Consider the following 27,756-nt stretch of genomic DNA (forward strand, 5'->3'; position numbering starts at 1 on the left):
GGAAGAAGTAACATGTACAATGGGGGAAGAAGCAACATGAACAATGGGGGAAGAATCAACACAAACAATGGGGGAAGATGAAACACACACGATGGGGAGATGGTAAGAAAGAAGCAACACGGACAACAGGGGAAGAAGCAACCCGAACAATGGGGGAAGAATCAACACGGACAACAGGAGTGTGGGAGGTGGGAGTGTAGATGCAGCACGGATAACTGAAGGGTGTGACTTGGGAGGGAAGAAGCAACACAGACAATGGGGGAAGAAGAAACACGAGCAATGGGGGAAGAAGCAACAAGCATGACGGGAGGGTGTGACTTATGAGGGAAGAAGCAACACGGACAATGGGGTAAGAAGCAACACTGACAACAGGAGAAGAAGCAACATGCACAACGGGAGGGTGGGAGGGAAGAAGCAACACGGACAACGGGAGAAGAAGCAACACAAACAATAGGGGAAGAAGCAACACGGACAACAGGAGTGTGGGAGGAGGGAGGAAAGACACAGCATGGATAACAAGAGGGTGTGACTTGGGAGGGAAGAAGCATCACAGACAATGGAGAAAGAAGCAACGCAAACAATCGGGGAAGAAGCACGACAGGAGAGTTGGAGGGCGGGAGGGAAGAAGCAGCGCAGACCATGGGAAAGGAGCAACACGCACGACGGGAGGGTGGGAGGTGTGAGGGAAGAAGCAGCACAGATAACTGGGTGGTGTGACTTGGGAGGGAAGAAGCAACACAGACAATAGGGGAAGAAGCAACACGAACAATGGGGGAAAAGCAACAGGAAGGTGAGAGGAAAGAAGCAACATGTACAAAGGCGGAAGAAGCAAGACGCACAACGGGAGGGTGGGAGGTGGGACGAAAGAAGCAGCACTGATAACGGGAGGGTGTCACTTGGGAGGGAAGAAGCAACACGGACAATGGGGGAAGAAGCAACACGAACAATGGGGGAAAAGCAACAGGTACAACAGGAAGGTGGGAGGGAAGAAGCAACATGTACAAAGGGGGAAGAAGCAAGACGCACAATGGGAGGGTGGGCGGTGGGAGAGAAGGCAGAGCATGGATAACAGGAGGGTGTGACTTGGGACAATGGAGGAAGAAGCAACAAGCACGACAGGAGGGAAGAAGCAGTGCGGATAATGGGGGAAGAAGCAACACGGACAATGAGGGAAGAAGAAACACAAACACTGGGGGAAGAAGCAACACGCACAACCGGAAGGTGGGAGGGAAGAAGCAACATGTACAAAGGGGGAAGAAGCAAGACGCACAACGGGAGGGTGGGAGGTGGGACAAAAGAAGCAGCACTGATAACTGGAGGGTGTGACTTGGTAGGGAAGAAGCAACATGGACAAAGGGGGAAGATGCAACACGAACAATGGGGAAAAAGCAACACGAATAATGGGGGAAGAAGTAACACGCACAACCAGAAGGTGGGAGGGAAGAAGCAACATTTACAAAGGGGGAAGAAGCAAGACACACAACGGGAGGGTGGGAGGTGGGAGAGAAGGCGGAGCATGGATAACGGGAGGGTGTGACTTGGGACAATGGGGGAAGAAGCAACAAGCACGACGGAAGGGTGGGAGGGAAGAAGCAGCGCGGGTAACTGGAGGGTGTGACTTGGAAGGGAAGAAGCAACACGGACAATGGGGGAAGAAGCAACACAAACAATGGGGGAAGAAGCAACACAAACAATGGGGGAAGAAGCAACACGCACAGCGAGCGAGTGGGAGGGAAGAAGCAACACGGACAATGGGGGAAGAAGCAACACGCATGACGGAAGGGTTGGGGGTGGGAGGGAAGACACAGCACGGACAATGGGGAAGAAGCAACACGGACAATGGGGGAAGAAGCAATTAGCACAATGGGAGGGTGGGAGGTGGGAGGGAAGACGCAGCACAGACAATGGGGGAAGAAGCAACATGCATGACGGGAGGGTGGGAGGTGGGAGGGAAGACGCAGCATGGACAATGGGGAAGAAGCAACACAGACTATGGGGGAAGAAGCAACACGCATGACGGGAGGGTGGGAGGTGGGAAGGAAGACGCAGCATGGACAATGGGGAAGAAGCAACACGCACAACCGGAAGGTGGGAGGGAAGAAGCAACATGTACAAAGGGGGAAGAAGCAAGACGCACAACGGGAGGGTGGGAGGTGGGACAAAAGAAGCAGCACTGATAACTGGAGGGTGTGACTTGGTAGGGAAGAAGCAACACGGACAAAGGGGGAAGATGCAACACGAACAATGGGGAAAAAGCAACACGAATAATGGGGGAAGAAGTAACACGCACAACCAGAAGGTGGGAGGGAAGAAGCAACATTTACAAAGGGGGAAGAAGCAAGACACACAACGGGAGGGTGGGAGGTGGGAGAGAAGGCGGAGCATGGATAACGGGAGGGTGTGACTTGGGACAATGGGGGAAGAAGCAACAAGCACGACGGAAGGGTGGGAGGGAAGAAGCAGCGCGGGTAACTGGAGGGTGTGACTTGGAAGGGAAGAAGCAACACGGACAATGGGGGAAGAAGCAACACAAACAATGGGGGAAGAAGCAACACAAACAATGGGGGAAGAAGCAACACGCACAACGAGCGAGTGGGAGGGAAGAAGCAACATGGACAATGGGGGAAGAAGCAACACGCATGACGGGAGGGTGGGAAGGAAGACGCAGCACGGACAATGGGGAAGAAGCAACACGCACAACTGGAGGGTGGGAGGGAAGAAGCAACAGGGGAGAAGAAGAAGCACCTAAACTGAAGTATTTCGCTACAGTTGTACCACGTGTTTTACAGCTCATAATTTGCACCCATTGCACCCTCATATGCTGTCGCAATCTGTATTTTAGATGATCTGCTAGGAAGAGCCATGGAGTGTACTTTTTGGTTTCCCTGTCTGCCTACTGAAGCCATTGCAATGTTGTTTTCTTGAATGAGTAAAGTGTCTTTTATGCCGAGTTCAGGTGGGACTTGTGCCATTTACACAAGTGCAAACCAGATTTAGGTTAGGCAGCGCCCAGACGTGAAGACGGGCAGCTGAAGCACTATCTGACTTCCTGCATGAAGAGGCGATGGGAAAGGTACAGACCTCAGCTCCAGAAGTCAAGTTATCGGAGGCTACAAGGGCCGAAGAACCATCCCGCGGAAATGCACCACCTGAAATGGTCACACACAAAACTGGGTGCCTCGAAGCCAGACGGAGCACCCCACAGGCCCAAGAGAGGATGGGGTACGGCAGGAATCGTGTGCACACACCCTGAAAGTTATCAACAAGAGATGGTTTCCGCTTGGCCCAATTGAAAATTTTCATAGAGTGCGCTACGCTAGGGGTCACCTGTGGATATTGGGGTGCAATCATACTGAAATGTGCTCCTGAGGATGTGAGCACACATTGTGGAGGTCTTGAATTACAGGAAAATGCTACGAGTACGTTGGTAGGAAGCTGGAGAGGACACCGGGGTCCCCCACTGTAATGGGGTCACCGCTGAGGAAGGGACCCACAATGTGCACTGGGGGCGGTACGGGGGGGGCTGTCTGTAGATATTTATAAAACACCTGGGGGTCCTGGAGGAACAGGTTGGACTTGTATGAGTGAGACAGGGAGCAAATGTGCCAGAGAGCCAGTAACAACAGGATTACTGACTACAGGAACTCGAACCTACCCCGAGACATATCATGTAGATCAGTGGTTCCCAACCTGTGGTCCGGGGACCCCTGGGGGTCCGCGAAGCCTTCTCAGGGGGTCCATGAGAGCCTAGAAAATGAAAAAATATTAACATATATTGACAAGTTAGGTCCCCAGCTTCCAGTAATGACTCAGGTGGGGGTCCCCGGATTCCATTAATGTTAAAGTGGGGGTCCACAGAAATCCAAAGGTTGGGAACCACTGATGCAGATGAAACCGCTTCTAAGCGCTCCGGTGGGCAGCAGCCACATACTTGGTCATAACTGTAACATGTGCAACTTGCTGTCTCCAAATGTCCTTTTGCACCGTTGACATGAAATGTTACCAATTGTTTGAATGAACATAAAAAGTTAAAATAAACAATAAAATATTCGTTTTTAAAAATTGTCTTTATCCTGTGATCTATATATACAGCCATGTCATGCAGCAGGGACAGGATGGGACAGGCAGGACCCAGAGCAGGACAGGATGGGGCAGGCCGGAGTCCAGAGCAGGACAGGATGGGGCAGGCAGGACCCAGAGCAGGACAGGATGGGGCAGGCAGGACCCAGAGCAGGACAGGATAGGACAGGCAGGACCCAGAGCAGGACAGGATAGGACAGGCAGGACCTAGAGCAGGACAGGATGGGGCAGGCAGGAGTCAGAGCAGGACAGGATGGGGCAGGCAGGACCCAGAGCAGGACAGGATGGGACAGGCAGTACCCAGAGCAGGACAGGATCGGGCAGGCAGGACCCCAGAGCAGGACAGGATGGGGCAGGCAGGACGCAGAGCAGGACAGGATGGGGCAGGCAGGAGTCCATAGCAGGACAGGAGGCCAGAGCAGGACAGGATGGGGCAGGCAGGACCCAGAGCAGGACAGGATGGGGCAGGCAGGACCCAGAGCAGGACAGGATAGGACAGGCAGGACCCAGAGCAGGACAGGATGGGGCAGGCAGGACCCAGAGCAGAACAGGATGGGGCAGGCAGGAGTCCATAGCAGGACAGGAGGCCAGAGCAGGACAGGATGGGGCAGGCAGGTCCCAGGGCAGGACAGGATGGGGCAGGCAGGAGTCCATAGCAGGACAGGAGGCCAGAGCAGGACAGGATGGGGCAGGCAGGACCCAGAGCAGGACAGGGTGGGACAGGCAGGACCGAGAGCAGGACAGGATGGGGCAGGCAGGACCCAGAGCAGGACAGGATGGGGAAGGCAGGACCCAGAGCAGGACAGGATGGGGCAGGCAGGAGGCCAGAGCAGGACAGGATGGGGCAGGAAGGAGTCCAGAGCAGGACAGGATGGGACAGGCAGAGGTCCAGAGCAGGACAGGATGGGACAGGCAGGACCCAGAGCAGGACAGGATGGGGCAGGCAGGAGGCCAGAGCAGGACAGGATGGGACAGGCCGGAGTCCAGAGCAGGACAGGAAGGGGCAGGAAGGAGTCCAGAGCAGGACAGGATGGGACAGGCAGAGGTCCAGAGCAGGACAGGATGGGATATGCAGGACCCAGAGCAGGACAGGATGGGGCAGGCAGGAGGCCAGAGCAGGACAGGATGGGGCAGGCAGGACCCAGAGAAGGACAGGATGGGGCAGGCAGGAGTCCAGAGCAGGACAGGATGGGGCAGGCAGCACCCAGAGCAGGACAGGATGGGGCAGGCAGGAGGCCAGAGCAGGACAGGATGGGGCAGGCAGGACCCAGAGAAGGACAGGATGGGGCAGGCAGTACCCAAAGCAGGACAGGATAGGGCAGGCAGGAGTCAGAGCAGGACAAGTTGGGACAGGCCGGAGATCAGAGCAGGACAGGATGGGGCAGGCAAGAGTACAGAGCAGGACAGGATGGGGCAGGCAGCACCCAGAGCAGGACAGGATAGGGCAGGCAGGACAGGATGGGGCAGGCCGGAGTCCGGAGCAGGACAGGATGGGGCAGGCAGGACCCAGAGCAGGACAGGATGGGTCAGGCAGCACCCAGAGCAGGACAGGATGGGGCAGGCAGCACCCAGAGCAGGAAAGGATGGGACGGACAGGATGGGGCAGGCAGGAGTCAGAGCAGGACAAGTTGGGACAGACAGGAGGCCAGAGCAGGACAGGTTAGGGAAGGCAGCACCCAGAGCAGGACAGGATGGGGCATGAAGGAGCCCAGAGCAGGACAGGATGGGTCAGGCAGCACCCAGAGCAGGACAGGATGGGGCAGGCAGGAGTCCAGAGCAGGACAGGATGGGGCAGGCACATGCCGGGCTGTCACAGGCCGGGTAGGGAAGAAGCAGAGGGCTGTGGGGGCCACGAAGAAGGTGAGGGCAGGAAGACCCCTGTGTAAGAAACAGGCAGTGACTTGGGCAGGAGAGGGTGAGAGAAGGAGGCATTATCAGGCAGGTGTTGGGGCAGAGAAGAAGTGAACGCTGGGGGAGATACAGTTTGGGGCAGAAAGGAGGCAGAAACTGTGTACAGGGAGCAAGTGATGGGGCAGAGAACAGAAATACATTGGGGCAGAGAGCAGAAATACATTGGGACAGAGAGCGGAAATACATAGGGCAGAGAGCGGACATACATTGGTAGAGAGCAGACATACATTGGGGCAGAGAGCGGACATACGTTGGGGGCAGAGAGCGAACATACATTAGGACAGAGAGCAAACATACATTGGGGCAGAGAGCGGACATACGTTGGGGCAGAGAGCGGACATACATTGGGGTAGAGAGCGGACATACATTGGGGTAGAGAGCGGACATACATTGGGGAAGACAGCGGACATACATTGGGGGCAGAGAGCGAACATAAATTAGGACAGAGAGCGAACATACATTGGGGCAGAGAGCACACATACATTGGGGCAGAGAGCGGACATACATTGGGGTAGAGAGCGGACATACATTGGGGCAGAAAGCGGACATACATATGGGAAGAGAGCGAGCACACATTGGGGCAGGGAGCGGACATGCATATGTGCAGAGAGCAGACATACATTGGGACAGAGAGCGGACATACATTGGGGCATAGAGCAGACATACATTAGGGCAGAGAGCGGACATGCATAGGGCATGGAGCAGACATACATTAGGGCAGAGAGCACACATGCATAGGGCAGAGAGCACACATACATTAGGGCAGAGAGATGACATACATTAGGGCAGAGAGCGGACATACATTGGGGCAGAGAGCGGACATACATTGGGGCAGAGAGCGGACACACATTGGGGCAGAGAGCGGACACACATTGGGGCAGAGAGCGGACATACATTGGGGCAGAGAGCGGACACACATTGGGGCAGAGAGCGGACATACATTAGGGTAGAGAGCAGACATACATTGGGGCAGAGCGCGGACGTACATTAGGGTAGAGAGCGGACACACATTAGGACAGAGAGCGGACGTACATTGGGGCAGAGAGCGGACATACATTGGGGCAGAGAGCAGACATACACTGGGGCAGACAGCGGACATACATTGGGACAGAGAGCGGACATTCATTAGGGCAGAGAACAGGAATACATTAGAACAGAGAGCAGACATACATTGGGGCAGAGAGCAGACATACATTAGGACAGAGAGCGGACATATATAGGGCAGAGAGCCGGCGCACACTAGGGCAGAGAGCACACATGCATTAGGGCAGAAAGCGGACATACATTGGGGCAGAGCGCAGACATACATTGGGGCAGAGAGCAGACATACATTAGGACAGAGAGCGGACAAACTTTGGGGCAGAGAGCGGACATACATTAGGACAGGGAGCGGACATACATAGGGACAGAGAGCGGACATACATTGGGGCAGAGAGCGGACATACATTGGGACAGGGAGCGGACATACATTGGGGCAGAGAGCAGACATACATTGGGGCAGAGAGCGGCCATACATTGGGGCAGAGGGCGGACATACATTGGGGGAGAGAGAGGACATACATAGGGCAGAGAGCAGACATACATTAGGGCAGAGAGCAGACATACATTAGGGCAGAGAGCAGACATACATTAGGACAGAGAGCGGACATACATTGGGGCAGAGAGCAGACATACATTAGGGCAGAGAGCAGACATGCATTAGGGCAGAGAGCGGACATACATTGGAGCAGAGAGCGGACATACATTGGGGCAGAGAGCAGACATACATTAGGGCAGAGAGCAGACATACATTGGGGCAGAGAGCGGACATGCATAGGGACAGAGAGCGGACATACATAGGGACAGAGAGCGGACATACATTAGGGCAGAGAGCGCACATACATTGGGACAGAGAGCGGACATACATTAGGGCAGAGAGCGGACAAACTTTGAGGCAGAGAGCGGACATACATAGGGACAGAGAGCGGACATACATTGGGACAGAGAGCGGACATACATTAGGGCAGAGAGCGGACAAACTTTGAGGCAGAGAGCGGACATACATAGGGACAGAGAGCGGACATACATAGGGACAGAGAGCGGACATACATTGGGGCAGAGCGGACAGACTTTGGGGCAGAGGGCAGTAGCTGCTGGAACAGGCACGTGGGGGGCCTATGATGCCAGTGTGACCCCCACCCACATACCCCTGCCCCCCCTCACGGAGTCCATCAGATAAAGCGCCTCTTACCTGCACACACCGAGGCGGCCAGCAGGAGGCGCAGCGCCGGGCAGGGGGGCTTCCTCCGCTCTGTCCCAATCCTACAGGCCATGCTGGGGTCCCCGGGGGCCCGGACTCCCAGCCTCATTCACACCTGTGCCGATGAAAGGTGTAGGGGGGGCCTCCCGGAGCTGACAGGTGCCCCCGGGGGGTGCAGCAGGGTGGGCGGGGGGCCCTCATTGCCCCAGTCCGCATATGGTCCGGGGGGGGGAGGGGCAATCCTGGGGGCCACTACCCAGGGCTGGACATGGAGGGGACCCTCAGCTCAGCCCTCACCATCCGAGCCTGAGGGGCGACCCCTCCCTTACACTGCAGCCCCCCAATCCAGGCCTGTAGGGGGGGTCTCAGAGCCGTGTCCTGTAGAGGGGGTTTCAGGGCCCCCGGTCCCGCTCCTGTAGAGAGGGTCTCAGAGCCCTGGTCCTGTAAAGAGGGTCTCAGGGCCCCCTGTCCTGTCGAGAGGGTCTCATAGTCCTGGTCCTGTAGAGGGGGTCTCAGAGCCCCCCTGGCCCTGCTCCTGTAGAGAGGTTCTCAGAGCCCTGGTCCTGTAGAGGGGGTCTCAGAGCCCCCCTGGCCCTGCTCCTGTAGAGGGGGTCTCAGGGCACCCGGTCCCCCGGTCCCGCTCCTGTCGAGAGGGTCTCAGAGTCCTGGTCCTGTAAAGAGGGTCTCAGAGCCCTGGTCCTGTAAAGAGGGTCTCAGAGCCCAGGTCCTGTAGAGGGGGTCTCAGAGCCCCCCTGGCCCTGCTCCTGTAGAGGGGGTCTCAGGGCACCCGGTCCCCCGGTCCCGCTCCTGTCGAGAGGGTCTCAGAGTCCTGGTCCTGTAAAGAGGGTCTCAGAGCCCTGGTCCTGTAAAGAGGGTCTCAGAGCCCAGGTCCTGTAGAGGGGGTCTCAGAGCCCCCCTGGCCCTGCTCCTGTAGAGGGGGTCTCAGGGCACCCGGTCCCCCGGTCCCGCTCCTGTCGAGAGGGTCTCAGAGTCCTGGTCCTGTAAAGAGGGTCTCAGAGCCCTGGTCCTGTAAAGAGGGTCTCAGAGCCCAGGTCCTGTAGAGGGGGTCTCAGAGCCCCCCTGGCCCTGCTCCTGTAGAGGGGGTCTCAGGGCACCCGGTCCCCCGGTCCCGCTCCTGTCGAGAGGGTCTCAGAGTCCTGGTCCTGTAAAGAGGGTCTCAGGGCCCCGGTCCTGTAAAGAGGGTCTCAGAGCCCTGGTCCTGTAAAGAGGGTCTCAGAGCCCCCTGGTCCTGTAGAGAGGGTCTCAGAGCCCCCCTGGTCCTGCTCCTGTAGAGAGGGTCTCAGAGCCCCCTATGATCCTGTAGAGAGGGTCTCAGAGCCACCCTGGTCCTGTAAAGAGGGTCTCAGAGCCCCGGTCCTGTAGAGAGTGTCTCAGAGCCCCCCTGGTCCTCCTCCTGTAGAGAGGGTCTCAGAGCCTCCCCCTGGTCCTGCTCCTGTAGAGAGGGTCTCAGAGCCCCCTATGATCCTGTAGAGAGGGTCTCAGAGCCACCCTGGTCCTGTAAAGAGGGTCTCAGAGCCCCGGTCCTGTAGAGAGTGTCTCAGAGCCACCCTGGTCCTCCTCCTGTAGAGAGGGTCTCAGAGCCTCCCCCTGGTCCTGTTCCTGTAGAGAGGGTCTCAGAGCCCCCTATGCTCCTGTAGAGAGGGTCTCAGAGCCCCCCTGGTCCTGTAAAGAGGGTCTCAGAGCCCCGGTCCTGTAGAGAGCCCCCCTGGTCCTCCTCCTGTAGAGAGTGTCTCAGAGCCCCCCTGGTCCTCCTCCTGTAGAGAGTGTCTCAGAGCCCCCCTGGTCCTCCTCCTGTAGAGAGTGTCTCAGAGCCCCCCTGGTCCTGCTCCTGTAGAGAGGGTCTCAGAGCCCCCTATGCTCCTGTAGAGAGGGTCTCAGAGCCACCCTGGTCCTGTAAAGAGGGTCTCAGACCCCCGGTCCTGTAGAGAGGGTCTCAGAGCCCCGGTCCTGTGGAGAGGGTCTCAGAGCCCCCCTGGTCCTGCTCCTGTAAAGAGGGTCTCAGAGCCCCCTATGCTCCTGTAGAGAGGGTCTCAGAGCCCCCGGTCCTGTAGAGAGGGTCTCGGAGCCCCCCCGGTCCTGCTCCTGTAGAGAGGGTCTCGGAGCCCCCCGGTCCTGCTCCTGTAGAGAGGGTCTCAGAGCCCCCCTGGTCCTAGTACTGTAGAGAGGGTCTCGGAGCCCCCCGGTCCTGCTCCTGTAGAGAGGGTCTCGGAGCCCCGGTGGTCCTAGTACTGTAGAGAGGGTCTCGGAGCCCCCCCGGTCCTGCTCCTGTAGAGAGGGTCTCGGAGCCCCCCGGTCCTGCTCCTGTAGAGAGGGTCTCGGAGCCCCCCGGTCCTGCTCCTGTAGAGAGGGTCTCGGAGCCCCCCGGTCCTGCTCCTGTAGAGAGGGTCTCAGAGCCCCCCTGGTCCTAGTACTGTAGAGAGGGTCTCGGAGCCCCCCGGTCCTGCTCCTGTAGAGAGGGTCTCGGAGCCCCCCGGTCCTGCTCCTGTAGAGAGGGTCTCGGAGCCCCCCGGTCCTGCTCCTGTAGAGAGGGTCTCGGAGCCCCGGTGGTCCTAGTACTGTAGAGAGGGTCTCGGAGCCCCCCGGTCCTGCTCCTGTAGAGAGGGTCTCGGAGCCCCCCTGGTCCTAGTACTGTAGAGAGGGTCTCAGAGCCCCCCGGTCCTGCTCCTGTAGAGAGGGTCTCGGAGCCCCCCGGTCCTGCTCCTGTAGATAGTGTCTCAGAGCCCCCCTGGTCCTAGTACTGTAGAGAGGGTCTCGGAGCCCCCCCGGTCCTGCTCCTGTAGAGAGGGTCTCAGAGCCCCCCTGGTCCTAGTACTGTAGAGAGGGTCTCGGAGCCCCCCGGTCCTGCTCCTGTAGAGAGGGTCTCAGAGCCCCCCTGGTCCTAGTACTGTAGAGAGGGTCTCAGAGCCCCCCGGTCCTGCTCCTGTAGAGAGGGTCTCAGAGCCCCCCGGTCCTGCTCCTGTAGAGAGGGTCTCAGAGCCCCCCGGTCCTGCTCCTGTAGAGAGGGTCTCAGAGCCCCCCGGTCCTGCTCCTGTAGGGGTCTCTCCAGACGCTCCTGTATCCACCGAGGGGCCGTCACTCTCAGTTTGAGGGGTGCTGTAGCGCCACGCGGTCCTCCACTCCCCTGACTCTTCGAAGCGCAGCTCTCCTCCTCTCTGCTTCCTCCGCCGTCCCATCCCGGACTGAGGGTCGGGAGTGAGGAGCCCAGCACCCCCGTGCACCAGAGACGTGTGATCCTGGGCGTGGCGCCACTGCCATCCAGCGGCTAGAAGCGGGACTGCAGCCTCTGAACGCTGCTCTGTGCTCAGCTTTTAGTGCCGGGGGCTCTGCATCTCACCCAAGAGCTGGAGGCTGGGACACTAGGCGCTAAGCACAGCACAGGGGGGCTGGATCACCAGGCGCTAAGCACAGAGCGTCTGGGACACCAGGAGCTAAGCACAGGGAGGCTAGGTCACCAGGTACTAAGCACAGGGGGGCTGGGCCACTAGGCGCTAAGGACAGGAAGGATGAGTCACAGGCGCTAAGCTCAGGGGGTTGGGACACTAGGCGCTAAGCACAGGAAGGATGGGTCACAGGAGCTAAGCACAAGGGGGCTGTGTCACTAGGTACTAAGCACAGGAAGGTTGGGACACTAGGTACTAAGCACAGGAAAGTTGGGTCACAGGCGCTAAGCACAGGAAGGTTGGGTCACGGGAGCTAAGCACAGGAAGGTTGGGTCACGGGAGCTAAGCACAGAGGGTTGGGTCACTGGAGCTAAGCACAGGAAGGTTGGATCACAGGAGCTAAGCACAGGAAGATTGGGTCACGGGAGCTAAGCACAGGAAGGTTGGGTCACAGGCGCTAAGCACAGGAAGGTTGGGTCACAGGAGCTAAGCACAGGAAGGTTGGGTCACAGGAGCTAAGCACAGGAAGGTTGGGTCACGGGAGCTAAGCACAGGGGGTTGGGTCACTGGAGCTAAGCACAGGAAGGTTGGGTCACAGGTGCTAAGCACAGGAAGGTTGGGTCACGGGAGCTAAGCACAGGAAGGTTGGGTCACGGGAGCTAAGCACAGGGGGCTGGGTCACGGGAGCTAAGCACAGGAAGGTTGGGTCACAGGTGCTAAGCACAGCAAGGTTGGGTCACGGGAGCTAAGCACAGGGGGTTGGGTCACTGGAGCTAAGCACAGGAAGGTTGGGTCACAGGAGCTAAGCACAGGAAGGTTGGGTCACGGGAGCTAAGCACAGGAAGGTTGGGTCACGGGCGCTAAGCACAGGAAGGTTGGGTCACGGGAGCTAAGCACAGGAAGGTTGGGTCACGGGAGCTAAGCACAGGAAGGTTGGGTCACGGGAGCTAAGCACAGGAAGGTTGGGTCACAGGCGCTAAGCACAGGAAGGTTAGGTCACAGGTGCTAAGCACAGGAAGGTTGGGTCACAGGTGCTAAGCACAGGAAGGTTGGGTCACAGGTACTAAGCACAGGAAGGTTGGGTCACGGGTGCTAAGCACAGGAAGGTTGGGTCAGGGGAGCAAAGCACAGGAAGGTTGGGTCACGGGTGCTAAGCACAGGAAGGTTGGGTCACGGGAGCTAAGCACAGGAAGGTTGGGTCACGGGAGCTAAGCACAGGAAGGTTGGGTCACGGGAGCTAAGCACAGGAAGGTTGGGTCACGGGTGCTAAGCACAGGAAGGTTGGGTCACGGGAGCTAAACACAGGGGGTTGGGTCACGGGAGCTAAGCACAGGAAGGTTGGGTCACAGGTACTAAGCACAGGAAGGTTGGGTCACAGGAGCTAAGCACAGGAAGGTTGGATCACAGGAGCTAAGCACAGGAAGATTGGGTCACGGGAGCTAAGCACAGGGGGTTGGGTCACTGGAGCTAAGCACAGGAAGGTTGGATCACAGGAGCTAAGCACAGGAAGATTGGGTCACGGGAGCTAAGCACAGGAAGGTTGGGTCACAGGCGCTAAGCACAGGAAGGTTGGGTCACAGGAGCTAAGCACAGGAAGGTTGGGTCACAGGAGCTAAGCACAGGAAGGTTGGGTCACGGGAGCTAAGCACAGGGGGTTGGGTCACTGGAGCTAAGCACAGGAAGGTTGGGTCACAGGTGCTAAGCACAGGAAGGTTGGGTCACGGGAGCTAAGCACAGGAAGGTTGGGTCACGGGAGCTAAGCACAGGGGGCTGGGTCACTGGAGCTAAGCACATGAAGGTTGGGTCACAGGTGCTAAGCACAGCAAGGTTGGGTCACGGGAGCTAAGCACAGGGGGTTGGGTCACTGGAGCTAAGCACAGGAAGGTTGGGTCACAGGAGCTAAGCACAGGAAGGTTGGGTCACGGGAGCTAAGCACAGGAAGGTTGGGTCACGTGCGCTAAGCACAGGAAGGTTGGGTCACGGGAGCTAAGCACAGGAAGGTTGGGTCACGGGAGCTAAGCACAGGAAGGTTGGGTCACGGGAGCTAAGCACAGGAAGGTTGGGTCACAGGCGCTAAGCACAGGAAGGTTGGGTCACAGGTGCTAAGCACAGGAAGGTTGGGTCACAGGTACTAAGCACAGGAAGGTTGGGTCACAGGTGCTAAGCACAGGAAGGTTGGGTCACGGGAGCTAAGCACAGGAAGGTTGGGTCACGGGTGCTAAGCACAGGAAGGTTGGGTCACGGGAGCTAAGCACAGGAAGGTTGGGTCACGAGAGCTAAGCACAGGAAGGTTGGGTCACGGGAGCTAAGCACAGGGGGTTGGGTCACGGGAGCTAAGCACAGGAAGGTTGGGTCACAGGTACTAAGCACAGGAAGGTTGGGTCACAGGAGCTAAGCACAGGAAGGTTGGGTCACAGGTGCTAAGCACAGGAAGGTTGGGTCACGGGAGCTAAGCACAGGAAGGTTGGGTCACGGGAGCTAAGCACAGGAAGGTTGGGTCACAGGAGCTAAGCACAGGAAGGTTGGGTCACGGGAGCTAAGCACAGGAAGATTGGGTCACAGGCGCTAAGCACAGGAAGGTTGGGTCACAGGTGCTAAGCACAGGAAGGTTGGGTCACGGGAGCAAAGCACAGGAAGGTTGGGTCACGGGAGCTAAGCACAGGAAGGTTGGGTCACTGGAGCTAAGCACAGGAAGGTTGGGTCACTGGAGCTAAGCACAGGGGGTTGGGTCACTAGGAGCTAAGCACAGGAAGGTTGGGTCACTAGGAGCTAAGCACAGGAAGGTTGGGTCACAGGCGCTAAGCACAGGAAGGTTGGGTCACAGGCACTAAGGACAGGAAGGATGGGTCACAGGTGCTAAGCACAGGAAGGTTGGGTCACAGGTGCTAAGCACAGGAAGGTTGGGTCACGGGAGCTAAGCACAGGAAGGTTGGGTCACGGGTGCTAAGCACAGGAAGGTTGGGTCACGGGTGCTAAGCACAGGAAGGTTGGGTCACGGGAGCTAAGCACAGGAAGGTTGGGTCACAGGTGCTAAGCACAGGAAGGTTGGGTCACTGGAGCTAAGCACAGGAAGGTTGGGTCACTGGAGCTAAGCACAGGAAGGTTGGGTCACTGGAGCTAAGCACAGTTAGGTTAATTGTGAGAAAGTAGTCTCTTTCTAGCATGGTTACCCCCACTTGTGGCCTGTTTGTGAGTATGTGTCAGTGTGTTTTTACTGTCTCACTGGGATCCTGCTAGCCAGGACTCTTAGTTTGTGGCCTAATGTGTGTGTTGTCGGTAGAACTTAACTGTGTCACTGAGGCTCTGCTAACCAGAACCTCAGTGTTTATGCTCTCTCTGCTTTTAAATTTGTTGCTGTAGGCTAGTGATTTCATTTATCAATTCCAATTAGCACACTGGACCCCCCTTATAAGTCCCTAGTATATGGTACCTATGTACCCTGGGCCTTGGGGTTCCAGGAGATCCTTATGGGCTGCAGCATTTCTTTTGCCACCCATAAGGAGCTCAGACAAACCCTTCCACAGGCCTGCCATTGCAGCCTGCGTGAAATAGTGCACACACTATTTGACAGCCATTTTCACTGCACTTAAGTAACTTATAAGTCACCTATATGTCTAACCTTCATTTACTGAAGGCTAGGTGCAAAGTTACTAAGTGTGAGGGGACCCTTGCACTAGCAAAAGTGACCCCACACTGTCCAGGGCCAATTCCCCAGACTTTGTGAGTGCGGGGATACCATTATACGTGTGCACTACATATAGGTCAATACCTATATGTAGCTTCACAATGGTTACTCTGAATATGGCCATGTAAGGTGTCTAGGATCATGGATTTGTCCCCCCATTCCAAATCTGGTATTGGGGAGCCAATCCCATGCATCCTGGAGGCTCCACCATGGACCTCCAGTACTGCCAAACCAGCTCTCTGAGGCTTGCAATGCAACTACAGCTGCTGCCACCTCACAGACAGGTTTCTGCCCTCCTGGGGTCTGAGCAGCTCAGTCCCAGGAAGGCAGAACAAAGCATTTCCTTTGGGAGGAGGGTGTTACACCCTCTCTCTTTGGAAATAGGTTTTAGGCTGGGGAGGAGTAGCCCCCCCCCAGCCTCTGGAAATGCTTTGAAGGGCAAAGATGGTGCCCTCCTTGCATAATCCAGTATACACCAGTTCATGGACCCCAGTCCATGAAAATGGACAAAGAAAGGGGGAGTGACCACTCCCCTGTCCATCACCACCCTAGGGGTGGTGCCCAGAGCTCCTCCAGTGTGTCCTAAACTTCAGCCATCTTGCTTTGCAAGGTGTGGGGGCACTCTGGAGGCATCTGAGTGACCAGTGCCAGCAGGTGCCGTCATAGACCCTTCCTGATAGGTGCATACCTTGGTAGGTAGCCAATCCCCCTCTTAGGACTATTTAGGGTCTCTCCTGAGGGTTCAGATTCAGCTTGCAAGTTTCCACCAGGAATCCTTTGCAACTCCTGCAACTCCTGCTTCATCCTCTGACCTTGGATGAACCACAGACTACTCCAGGAATCGCTTTAAGTGCAACAAAGTATCCAGAAAGGCTACTGTGACCCTGCAACTTCAACTCCAGCCAGCAACTGCAACAGTTTCCAAGGTGTGAACGCTCTGAGGACTCCCTGTCTTCACCCTGCACCAGAAGGACCGAAGAAATCCCCTACTCCAGCAGGCACCTTCCAAGACGACGACTGGTTCTCTGGGACTCCTCTCCTGATGACGAGCGTGTTTTTTGCAACACAGGTGATGGACCCATCTGACCCAGACTGTCCTAAGGTTCAGCTTTCCAAATTTGGCAGAGGTAAGAGCTTGCCTTCCCAGTACCCCTGTGCACCGCATCATCTCTAGCTCCTGGAGCCTCTGTACACTATTTGCAAGAATCCTTCATGCACAACCTGGCCCAGGTCCCCAGCACTCTATCCTGGGACACACAGCTCGCTGAGTTGTCCTCCGGTGGCATGGGACCTTCTTTTGTAGTGCTGCAGCAACCGCAATTTTCACCTTCTTTGTCCCCATGCCCTGGGTTCTGCCTGGTCACCTCTGGGTTCCCTTAAGTGTTGGTAGCCCCATCTGCCTCCTCAGTTGAGGCCCCCAGGTCCCTCCTGGGTCCAGGCAGCACCATTTTGATGCAAAGAGCGACATTGCTTGAACCAAGGCTTGTTGGACGAATCCAGCGCTGCAACATGCCTGCATCCAATATCTCAACGTAGGAAATCCATTGCATCACTCAGGAACCCGCAGCCGTCTTCTTTGGTGCTCTTCTGCAGACGTCTTCCAACCAGAGAATCCTCTTTTGCACCATCTTCTAGGTTGGCAGGGGCTCCTGCCCTTCCTGGGATCTTCTGCGACTTCTGGACTTGGTCTCCTCTCTTCACAGGTCTTCAGGTCCAGGAATCCACCATTTGTTGCTTGCAGTCTTGTAGTCTTGCTTGGTTCTTGCAATAACTCTAATCACAACTTGTAGTGTGTCCTAAGGAAAGTTGCAGTACTTTACTCCTACTTTCCTGGGCTCTGGGGTGGGGTATTTTACTTACCTTTGGTGTTTTCTTACACTCCCAGCGATCCTCTACACACTACACGTGCCTAGGTGGGAATTTGTTATTGGCATTCCTCTTCCTTAGTATATGGTTTGTGTTGCCCCTAGGCCCATTGCATCCTATTGCATTCTGTTGTGCTTTCTACTGTTTGCACTTTTCTGTGACTATTTACTACCTGATTTTGGTTACTAGTGTATATATTGTGTATAATACTTACCTCCAGGAGGAGTATTGTCTCTAAGATATTTTTCGTACTGTGTCACCCAAATAAATACCTTTATTTTTGGTAACACTAAGGACCTCATTACAACTTTGGCGGTAAGTGCTGCTTACCGCCATTGTAGGAAAGTACCATCTTGCCTGGCATGTTACCCCCATTTTCACTGTATGTATGTATGTTTTAGCCCCTGTGTCACTGGGATCCTGCCAGCCAAGACCCCAGTGCTCATAGTATGTGCCCTGTATGTGTTCCCTGTGTGGTGCCTAACTGTCTCACTGAGGCTCTGCTCACCAGAACCTCAGTGGTTATGCTCTCTCTGCTTTCTAAATTTGTCACTGCAGGCTAGTGACTAAATTTACCAATTCTCATTGACACACTGGTACACCCATATAATTCCCTAGTATATGGTACTGAGGTACCCAGGGTATTGGGGTTCCAGGAGATCCCTATGGGCTGCAGCATTTCTTTTGCCACCCATAAGGAGCTCAGACAATTCTTACACAGGCCTGCCACTGCAGCCTGAGTGAAATAACGTCCACGTTATTTCACAGCCATTTTACACTGCACTTAAGTAACTTATAAGTCACCTATATGTCTAACCTTCACCTGGTGAATGTTGGGTGCCAAGTTACTTAGTGTGTGGGCACCCTGGCACTAGCCAAGGTGCCCCCACATCATTCAGGGCAAATTCCCCGGACTTTGTGAGTGCGGGGACACCATTACACGCGTGCACTATGCATAGGTCACTACCTATGTATAGCGTCACAATGGTAACTCCGAACATGGCCATGTAACATGTCTAAAATCATGGAATTGTCACCCCAATACCCAATTCCATGATCCCCCGGGTCTCTAGCACAGAACCTGGGTACTGCCAAACTGCCTTTCCGGGGTTTCCACTGCAGCTGCTGCTGCTGCCAACCCCTCAGACAGGTTTCTGCCCTCCTGGGGTCCAGTCAGGCTTGACCCAGGATGGCAGAACAAAGGATTTCCTCTGAGAGAGGGTGTTACACCCTCTCCCTTTGGAAAATGGTGTCAGGGCTGGGGAGGAGTAGCCTCCCCCAGCCTCTGGAAATGCTTTGATGGGCACAGATGGTGCCCATCTCTGCATAAGCCAGTCTACACTGGATCAGGGATCCCCCAGCCCTGCTCTGGTGTGAAACTGGACAAAGGAAAGGGGAGTGACCACTCCCCTGACCTGCACCTCCCAGGGGAGGTGCCCAGAGCTCCTCCAGTGTGTCCCACACCTCTGCCATCTTGGAAACAGAGGTGTTGGGGGCACACTGGACTGCTCTGAGTGGCCAGTGCCAGCAGGTGACGTCAGAGACCCCCTCTGATAGGCTCTTACCTCTCTTGGTAGCCAATCCTCCTTTCTTGGTAGCCAAACCTCCTTTTCTGGCTATTTAGGGTCTCTCCTCTGGGGTATTCTTCAGATAACGAATGCAAGAGCTCACCAGAGTTCCTCTGCATTTCCTTCTTTGACTTCTGCCAAGGATCGACCGCTGACTGCTCCAGGACGCCTGCAAAACCGCAACAAAGTAGCAAGACGACTACCAGCAACATTGTAGCGCCTCATCCTGCCGGCTTTCTCGACTGTTTCCTGGTGGTGCATGCTCTGGGGGTCACCTGCCTTCACCCTGCACTGGAAGTCAAGAAGAAATCTCCCGTGGGTCGACGGAATCTTCCCCCCTACTAATGCAGGCACCAAAAGACTGCATCCCCGGTCCTCTGGGTCCCCTCTCATCCTGACGAGCGAGGTCCCTGGAACACAGTAACTCTATCCAAGTGACTCCCACAGTCCAGTGATCCTTCAGTCTGAGTTTGGTAGAGGTAAATCCTTGCCTCCCCACGCTAGACTGCAAACCTGTGTACTGCGTGATTTGCACCTGCTCCGGCTTCTGTGCACTTCTCCAAGGATTCCTTCATGCACAGCCTAGCCTGGGTCCTCAGCACTCCGTCCTGCAGTGCTCAACCCTCTGAGTTGGACTCTGACGTCGTGGAACCCTCCTTTGTGACTCTGAGCCAGCTCTGGTTCACAAATCTCCGGTACTTCTGCGGATGCTGCCTGCTTCTGCAGGGGCTCTCTGAGTTGCTGAGCACACCCCTCTGTCTCCTCCTCCAAGTGGCGACATCCTGGTTCTTCCTGGGCCCCAGCAGCACTCAAAAACCTCTACCACGACCCTTGCAGCTATCAAGGCTTGTTTGCGGTATTTCTGCGTTAAACACTTCTGCAACATCCAGCACGCCATGGGACATCTTCCATCCAAAGGAGAAGTTCCTAGCTCTTTTCGTTGCTGCAGAATCTTCAGCCTCTTCCACCCAGGGGCAGCCTTCTTGCACCTTCATCCGGGGTTTCCTGGGCTCCTGCCCCCCCGGACACTATCGCGACTCTTGGACTTGGTCCCCTTGCCTTGCAGGTCTTCAGGTCCAGGAATCCATCTTCCATGTTTTGCTGGTGTTTGTGGTTCTTGCAGAATCCCCCTATCATGACTATTGTGTCCTATTGGGGTATTAGGGGAACTTTACTCCTACGTTTCAGGGTCTTGGGGTGGGGTATCTTGGACACCCTGACTGTTTTCTTACAGTCCCAGCGAAAACCCAATTCCCAGTTACCATGGTGACGCTACATATAGGTATTGACCTATATGTAGTGCACGTTTGTTATGGTGTCCCCGCACTCACAAAGTCCAGGGAAATTGCCCTGAACAATGTGGGGGCACCTTGGCTAGTGCCAGGGTGCCCTCACACTAAGTAACTTTGCCCCTAACCTTCACTAAGTGAGGGTTAGACATATAGGTGACTTATAAGTTACTTAAGTGCAGTGTAAAATGGCTGTGAAATAACGTGGACTTATGAGCACTGGGGTCCTGGCTAGCAGGATCCCAGTGACACATATCAAACATACTGAGAACATAGGGTTTTCACTGTGAGCACTGGGTCCTGGCTAGCAGGATCCCAGTGAGACAGTAAAAACACCCTGACATATACTCACAAACAGCCCAAAAGTGGGGGTAACAAGACTAGAAAAACCTTCAGGCCAGCCAGGAGCTGCAAAAGCAATGGCATGACCAGAAGGCTGTCCTGACTCAGTACCACCCAGGACAGAAGGTGTGGGTATTGGAGCCTGTGGCCCCAAGAGCACTCCAGGTTAAATGGAGTGGACCCCATCTAATTGTTGAAAATAAGGGTGAGGTTACCTATTTGATAGACCTGGGCACTGCCAGGAGGCCCCTTAGGGTGATTCATGTCAACAGCCTAAAACCCTACTACGACAGGGCTGATCTCACCCTGTTCATGGCAACTGATGTGGGACAGGAAGAAGAGAGTGACCCTCTACCTGATCTCTTCTCCACCACTGAAGCTGACGGCTTAGTGGAGGGAGTGGTGCTTGCAGATTGCCGTACTGTTGAGCAGGACAACTGTATAAACCTCCTAGGCCAACTTTCTGAACTCTTCTTACTCATAACAGGTACCACTACTTGGTGTGAGCATACAATCAATACTGGAGACAGTTTACCTGTCAAAAGTAAGGTTTATAGGCAGCCTGACCATGTCAGGGACTGCATAAAACAAGAGGTACAGAAAATGCTGGCCTTAGGAGTGATTGAGCCTTCAGAAAGCCCATGGGCTAGCCCAGTGATGCTTGTCCCAAAACCTCACAGTAAGGATGGTAAAAGAGAAATGAGGTTTTGTGTTGACTACAGAGGGCTCAATCAAGTAACCAAGACTGATGCTCACCCTATACCCAGGGCAGATGAGCTCATAGATACACTGGCATCTGCCAAGTATCTAAGCACTTTTGATTTAACTGCAGGGTATTGGCAGATTAAGTTATCAGAAGATGCAAAACCTAAAACTGCATTTTCCACCATTGGAGGGCACTATCAGTTCACTGTGATGCCCTTTGGTTTGAAGAATGCACCTGCCACTTTTCAATGGTTGGTGAACACAGTCCTGCAAGGTTTGGAAGCTTTTAGTGCAGCATATCTAGATGATGTAGCTGTCTTTAGCTCCACCTGGGATGATCACCTGGTCCACCTGTGAAAAGTTTTGGAGGCCCTGCAAAAGGCAGGCCTCACTATCAAGGCCTCAAAGTGCCAGATAGGACAGGGGAAAGTGGTTTATCTGGGACACCTTGTAGGTGGAGAACAGATTGCACTACTTCAGGGGAAAATCCAAACTATCATAGATTGGGTTCCCCCTACAACTCAGACCCAGGTGAGAGCCTTTCTAGGCCTCACAGGGTACTATAGGAAGTTCATCAAGAATTATGGCTCCATAGCAGCCCCTCTTCATGACCTCACTAGTAAGAAGATGCCTAAAAAGGTATTGTGGACAGCTAGCTGTCAAAAAGCTTTTGATGAGCTCAAACAGGCCATGTGCTCTTCACCTGTCCTAAAAAGCCCTTGCTACTCCAAAAAGTTCATAGTCCAGACTGATGCTTCTGAATTAGGGGTCAGGGTTGTGCTATCACAGCTTAATGCTGAGGGCCAGGATCAACCTGTTGCTTTTATCAGCAGGAGGTTGACCCCTAGAGAAAAGCGTTGGTCTGCCATAGAGAGGGAGGCCTTTGCTGTGGTCTGGCACTGAAAAAATTGAGGCCATACCTGTTTGGTACTCACTTTATTGTTCAGACAGACCACAAACCTCTATTATGGCTACAACAAATGAAAGGTAAAAACCCTAAATTGTTGAGGTGGTCCATATCTCTACAGGGAATGGACTATACAGTGGAACATAGACCTGGGAGTACCCACTCCAATGCAGATGGACTCTCCAGATACTTCCACTTAGACAATGAAGACTCATCAGGTCATGGCTAGTCTTATTGTCCTTCGTTTGGGGGGGGTTGTGTAGGAAAGTACCATCTTGCCTGGCATGTTACCCCCATTTTTACTTGTATGTCAGTTTGTTTTTGCCTGTGTCACTGGGATCCTGCTAGCCAGGACCCCAGTGCTCATAGTCTGTGGCCTATATGTGTTCCCTGCGTGATGCCTAACTGTGTCACTGAGGATCTGCTAACCAGAACCTCAGTGCTTATGCTCTCTCTGCTCTTAAACTGTCACTGCAGGCTAGTGACCATTTTTACCAATTCTGATTGGCACACTTGAACACCCTTATAATCCCCTGGTATATGGTACCTAAGTACCCAGGGTATTGGGGTTCCAGGAGATCCCTATGGGCTGCAGCATTGCTCTTGCCACCCATAGGGAACTCAGACAATCAATCAGTAACTTTATTTCGGCTAAAAGCCATAAAAGTGAACAGTAACACACCATAACATAATTATGCAATATAAGAAAGAAAAAATAGCAAAGAGGTGACACAGTTTGCTTTAAAAGTCCTGAATAAGTTATAAAATCGCATAGTTGTAAAAAAAAAAAAAAAAAGGTGCAAAACATGCATTATTATTTAAGATCTTAAAAACCCAAAATATTAAATTTAAAATATTAGATCATTATTTCTTGGCTCCAATCAATTAAAACTTGTTATGTTGGATAAATATAATCTAAGACCAATATGTTAAAAGACACACGATTATAGCAATTCTCTAGTTCTTATAGCCCATATATTCTGCAAATATCTCACAGCTGGGGGAACTATTTTATCATTTGTATCAGTTGTTGAGTATAAGAAGGAGGAATTTAGGCAAAGCACGCCACAATTTGCTTTAAGAGCCCTAGATAAGTTATAGAATCACAAAGTTATAAGAACCTGAGCAAGCAATCATTTTTCTTAAAATCTTAGGATCCACAATAAAAATATCAAATATTAGGCCGTTTTGTCTTAAACCCAAACTAATTAAGAATTGCTATGTTAAATAAGTAAAATCTAAGGCTAATGTGTTAAAAGCACACTATTATAGCAATTCTCTGGTTCTTATGGCCCATGCACTTTGCAAGTACCTCGCAACTGGAAAAACTATTTTGTCAGTTGTGTCAGTTATCAAAAGACGTAATACTGTGTTCCATTCCCTTATCCCAACTGACCTACACAATGGAGCAATCCACTTCTTCCTAGGTACCAAATATCTAGGACAGAAAATCATAAAGTGCGCGAGTGACTCTTTTGTCTTTTGACAATGATGGCAGTATATTAAGTTACGGTCCTCTAATCTCCATTGCGCTGTAAATGTCTTGAGTGGGAGGGTCCCTAATCTAAACTTGATGAATATGGTTTTAGTGTAGGGAGGATTTACATTATCCATGTAAGCCTCAAATTTGGGGCTACATTTATGGTCTAGGAACTGTAAGGTCCGACTGCCATGATTTTTAGACCAAGTTTGAGCCAAAATGTTCTCCCAATAGCACCTTTTTACACGCTCTTTTGCTTCCTTGGTCAAATTATGAGGAGCACTCCACACCTCCTCCATCTTGAGAAATTTACACGTATCTCTAATGTGTCTAAACCAAGGGATCTTTAGTGCCCTGTCACTTACAAGAAACTCATCTACAGCTACATGGAGGGTGGACAAGTTCTCCGATGACCAAAGACGAATCCAATACATGAGTGGTCTTAATGCAATTTAGTTATGGATCTCGTTTATGGCTAGGTCAAATCTAAGGGGGGTGAGAGGAGTGTTCATCGGCAGCCTCAAAAAATTTCATATAAAATGGTTTTCTACCGTGGTCAGGCACCTAGAGTTAATGTGTCCCCAAAGCTCAGCGCCATAAGTTGAAGCTGCGACTGCCGCTGCTTTATAAACAGTGATGGCAGGTGATATCTCCCCTTCCAAAGTATTGGCGATTTTCCTCCCTATCACTGTTGACCTCTGCCTAAGTGCTGTCAGACTCTTCCCGATCTGTGACGCCCAATGTTGGTCATCACTTAGCCTGATCCCCAAATAATCAAATTGGCTGACTCTCTCCACTGGTTGACCCTCTATGGTCATTTTCCCCCTAAAGAGTTTATGCGGGTTAAAAGCCATGAACTTCGATTTTGTTGAATTTATCTCAAGTCCTCTTTTAACCCCTTAGCTGCTGGGCCTTTCCCCCCCCAGTGCTGAGCCCTTTTTTGGCTATTTGGGGTAGTTCGCGCTTAGGGCTTCATAACTTTTTGTCCACATAAGCTAACCACGCCAAATTTGCGTCCTTTTTTTCCAACATCCTAGGGATTCTAATGGTACCCAGAGTTGGTGGTTTCCCCTGGAGGAGACCAAGAAAATAGCCAAAATACAGTGAAAATGTTGTTTTTTCCAAAAAAATGGGAAAAAAGGGCTGCCGAAGAAGGCTTGTGGTTTTTTCCCTGAAAATGCCATCAACCAAGGGTTTCTGGTGCTGAAATCACTATCTTCCCACCTTTCAGGAACAGGCAGACTTGAATCAGAAAACCGAATTTTTCAACACAAATTTGGCATTTTACTGGGACATACCCCATTTCTACTATATTTGGTGCTTTCAGCCTCCTTCCAGTTAGTGACAGGAATGGGTGTGAAACCAATGCTGGATCCCGGAATGCTAAACATTTCTGAAAACTAGACAAAATTCTGAATTCAGCAAGGGGTCATTTGTGTAGATCCTACAAGGTTTTCCTACAGAAAATAACAGCTGAAATAAAAAAATATTGAAATTGAGCTGAAAACAACAGCCATTTTTCTTTATGTTTTACTCTGTAACTTTTTCCTGCGATGTCAGATTTCTGAAAGCAATATACCGTTTTGTCTGCTGGACTCTTCTGGTTGCGGGGATATAAAGGGCTTGTAGGTTCATCAAGAACCCTAGGTACCCAGAGCCAATAAATAAGCTGCACCCTGCAGTTGGTTTTCATTCTATACTGGGTATACAGCAATTCATTTGCTGAAATATGAAGAGTGAAAAAGAGGTATCAAGAAAACCTTTGCATTTCCAAAATGGGATCAAGATAAGGTTTTGAGGAGCAGTGGTTATTTGCACATCGCTGAATTCCGAGGTGCCCATACTAGCATGTGAATTGCAGGGCATTTCTCAAATAGACGTCTTTTTTACACACTCTCTTATATTTGGAAGGAAAAAATGTAGAGAAAGATAAGGGGCAATAACACTTGTTTTGCTATTCTGTGTTCCCCCAAGTCTCCCGATAAAAATGATACCTCACTTGTATGGGTAGGCCTAGTGCCCGCGACAGGAAATGCCCCAAAACACAACATGGACACATCCTATTTTTTTTATAGAAAACACAGCTGTTTTTTCCAAAGTGCCTACCTGTAGATTTTGGCCTCTAGCTCAGCCGGCACATAGGGAAACCTACCAAACCTGTGCATTTCTGAAAACTAGAGACCTAGGGGAATCCAAGGAGGGGTGACTTGCGGGGCTCGGACCAGGTTCTGTTACCCAGAATCCTTTGCAAACCTCAAAAAGTGGCTAAAAAAACAAGTTTTCCTCACATTTCGGTGACAGAAAGTTCTGGAATCTGAGAGGAGCCACAAATTTCCTTCCACCCGGCGTTCCCCCAAGTCTCCCGATAAAAATGATACCTCACTTGTGTGGGTAGGCCTAGCGCCCGCGACAGGAAACGCCCCAAAGCGCAACGTGGACACATCAAAATTTTTGGAAGAAAACAGAGGTGTTTTTTGAGAAGTGCCTACCTGTAGATTTTGGCCTCTAGCTCAGCCGGCACCTAGGGAAACCTACCAAACCTGTGCATTTCTGAAAACTAGAGACCTAGGGCAATCCAAGGAGGGGTGACTCGCGGGGCTCGGACCAGGTTCTGTTACCCAGAATCCTTTGCAAACCTCAAAAAGTGGCTAAAAAAACAAGTTTTCCTCAGATTTCGGTGACAGAAAGTTCTGGAATCTGAGAGGAGCCACAAATTTCCTTCCACCCGGCGTTCCCCCAAGTCTCCCAATAAAAATGATACCTCACTTGTGTGGGTAGGCCTAGCGCCCGCGACAGGAAACGCCCCAAAGCGCAACGTGGACACATCAAAATTTTTGGAAGAAAACAGAGGTGTTTTTTGAGAAGTGCCTACCTGTAGATTTTGGCCTCTAGCTCAGCCGGCACCTAGGGAAACCTACCAAACCTGTGCATTTCTGAAAACTAGAGACCTAGGGCAATCCAAGGAGGGGTGACTCGCGGGGCTCGGACCAGGTTCTGTTACCCAGAATCCTTTGCAAACCTCAAAAAGTGGCTAAAAAAACAAGTTTTCCTCAGATTTCGGTGACAGAAAGTTCTGGAATCTGAGAGGAGCCACAAATTTCCTTCCACCCGGCGTTCCCCCAAGTCTCCCGATAAAAATGATACCTCACTTGTGTGGGTAGGCCTAGCGCCCGCGACAGGAAACGCCCCAAAGCGCAACGTGGACACATCAAAATTTTTGGAAGAAAACAGAGGTGTTTTTTGAGAAGTGCCTACCTGTAGATTTTGGCCTCTAGCTCAGCCGGCACCTAGGGAAACCTACCAAACCTGTGCATTTCTGAAAACTAGAGACCTAGGGCAATACAAGGAGGGGTGACTCGCGGGGCTCGGACCAGGTTCTGTTACCCAGAATCCTTTGCAAACCTCAAAAAGTGGCTAAAAAAACAAGTTTTCCTCAGATTTCGGTGACAGAAAGTTCTGGAATCTGAGAGGAGCCACAAATTTCCTTCCACCCGGCGTTCCCCCAAGTCTCCCGATAAAAATGATACCTCACTTGTGTGGGTAGGCCTAGCGCCCGCGACAGGAAACGCCCCAAAGCGCAACGTGGACACATCAAAATTTTTGGAAGAAAACAGAGGTGTTTTTTGAGAAGTGCCTACCTGTAGATTTTGGCCTCTAGCTCAGCCGGCACCTAGGGAAACCTACCAAACCTGTGCATTTCTGAAAACTAGAGACCTAGGGCAATACAAGGAGGGGTGACTCGCGGGGCTCGGACCAGGTTCTGTTACCCAGAATCCTTTGCAAACCTCAAAAAGTGGCTAAAAAAACAAGTTTTCCTCAGATTTCGGTGACAGAAAGTTCTGGAATCTGAGAGGAGCCACAAATTTCCTTCCACCCGGCGTTCCCCCAAGTCTCCCGATAAAAATGATACCTCACTTGTGTGGGTAGGCCTAGCGCCCGCGACAGGAAATGCCCCAAAACAGAACATGGACACATCACATTTTTTCATAGAAAACAGTGCCTACCTGTGGATTTTGGCCTCTAGCTCAGCCGGCACCTGGGGAAACCTAGCAAACCAGCACATTTTTGTAAACTAGAAACCCAGGGGAATCCAAGATGAGGTGACTTGTGGGGCTCGGACCAGGTTCTGTTACCCAGAATCCTTTGCAAACCTCAAAATGTGGCTAAAATACCACGTTTTCCACACATTTCGGTGACAGAAAGTTCTGGAATCTGAGGGGAGCCACAAATTTCCTTCCACCCAGCGTTCCCCCAAGTCTCCCGATAAATATGATACCTCACTT

General features: G+C 52.9%; 1 protein-coding gene across 1 annotated transcript in view; it reads right to left on the reverse strand.

The window, feature by feature from the left end:
* TMEM132B (transmembrane protein 132B) overlaps positions 1 to 11,432 on the reverse strand; it is an 816,836-nt gene extending 805,404 nt beyond the window's left edge. The window contains exons 1-2 of the mRNA XM_069215373.1: positions 9,251 to 11,432; positions 8,222 to 8,700 (exon numbers count right to left, since the gene is read on the reverse strand). Coding sequence (XP_069071474.1) covers positions 8,222 to 8,339 — 118 coding nt within the window. The 5' untranslated portion in view covers positions 8,340 to 8,700; positions 9,251 to 11,432. The remainder of the gene's footprint in view (positions 1 to 8,221; positions 8,701 to 9,250) is intronic.
* Between the last annotated feature and the right edge of the window lie 16,324 nt (positions 11,433 to 27,756).

Source organism: Pleurodeles waltl, chromosome 11, assembly GCF_031143425.1.
Source record: "Pleurodeles waltl isolate 20211129_DDA chromosome 11, aPleWal1.hap1.20221129, whole genome shotgun sequence".
Lineage (NCBI taxonomy): Eukaryota > Metazoa > Chordata > Amphibia > Caudata > Salamandridae > Pleurodeles > Pleurodeles waltl.